The following is a 1261-nucleotide window of genomic DNA, read 5'->3' as shown; positions in this document are numbered from 1 at the left end:
TCATACATGTGAGGCGGTTGCCGAGCGTCTGAATTTTGATCAGGTGACCCTGTGGGAGGCGGCAACGGTCGTAAGTGTGAGAACTGGGTCACCAGTCGCTCTTTTCGGGGCCGTCGCAACTTTGAACGGTCACTAAGTGAACAGTTGTAGAGCGGAGAATGACCAGTGTTGGACAGCCATTTGTCTGAAATTGCAATAGGGTCTCCTGCTTGAGCAGGGGGTTGGACTAGATGACCTCCAAGGTCCCCTCCAACTCTGTTATTCTGTTACTCTGACAATCTATTTATCATATCTCATAACTCATTTATCAGACAGCCATTTGTCTGGAATGGCATTAGGGTCTCCTGCTTGAGCAGGCGTTGGACTAGAAGACCTTCACGGTCCCTTCCAAACTCTGTTATTCTGATAATATATATATGTCATATATATCAGACAGCCACTAGTCTGGAATGGTAGAGGAGAAACTTCCTGACAGTGAGAACAATTAACCAGTGGAACAACCTGCCTCCAGAAGTTGTGGATGCTCCAACACAGGAGGTTTTTAAGAAGAGACTGGACAGCCATTTGTCCGAAATGGTATAGGGTCTCCTGCCTGAGCAGGGGGTTGGACTAGATGACCTCCAAGGTCCCTTCCAACTTTATTATTATATATATATCATATATATCATATATCATATATATCAGACAGCCACTTGTCTGGAATGGTGTAGGGTTTCCTGCCTGAGCAGAGGGGTTGGACTAGATGACCTCCAAGGTCCCCTCCAACGTTGTTTTTTTTAATAATAATAATAATTATTATTATTATTATTATTATTATTATTATATCATATATATCATATATCATATATATCAGACAGCCACTTGTCTGAAATGGTATAGGGCAGGGGTAGGCAACCTTGGCTCTTTTATGACTCATAAAAGAGCCAAGGTTGCCTACCCCTGGCATAGGGTTTCCTGCCTGAGCAGAGGGGTTGGACTAGATGACCTCCGAAGGCCCCTTCCTCCTCGGTGACCGTGCCGTTCTGTGACTCCTTGCAGGCACCAACATGCTGATGGTGGGGGTCCACGGGCCCAAGACCCCCTGCGACGAGGTCTACGTCAAGCACATGGGCAACCGGGTCTACAGCGTGACCTACACCGTCAAAGAGAAGGGCGACTACATCCTCATCGTCAAGTGGGGGGACGAGGGCGTGCCCGGCAGCCCCTACCAAGTCAGCGTGCCCTAGGAGGGGGCCGGAGCCCACCCGCCCCCGCCCTCCCC

General features: G+C 48.8%; 1 protein-coding gene across 1 annotated transcript in view; it reads left to right on the top strand.

Moving 5' to 3' along the window:
• The window catches only part of LOC107298381 (filamin-C), a gene marked incomplete at its 5' end in the record, with an annotated part of 60535 nt that extends 59309 nt beyond the window's left edge, over positions 1-1226 (top strand). Inside the window, one exon of the mRNA XM_015827756.1 lies at positions 1039-1226. Within this exon, the coding sequence (XP_015683242.1) occupies positions 1039-1226 (188 nt within the window). The remainder of the gene's footprint in view (positions 1-1038) is intronic.
• Positions 1227-1261: the final 35 nt, after the last annotated feature.

Source organism: Protobothrops mucrosquamatus, unplaced genomic scaffold (genome assembly GCF_001527695.2).
Source record: "Protobothrops mucrosquamatus isolate PMUCROS unplaced genomic scaffold, P.Mucros_1.0 scaffold3931, whole genome shotgun sequence".
Classification (NCBI taxonomy): Eukaryota; Metazoa; Chordata; class Lepidosauria; order Squamata; family Viperidae; genus Protobothrops; species Protobothrops mucrosquamatus.
The sequence above is the reverse complement of the archived record's forward strand: the minus strand, read 5'-3'. Positions and strand labels throughout refer to the sequence as shown.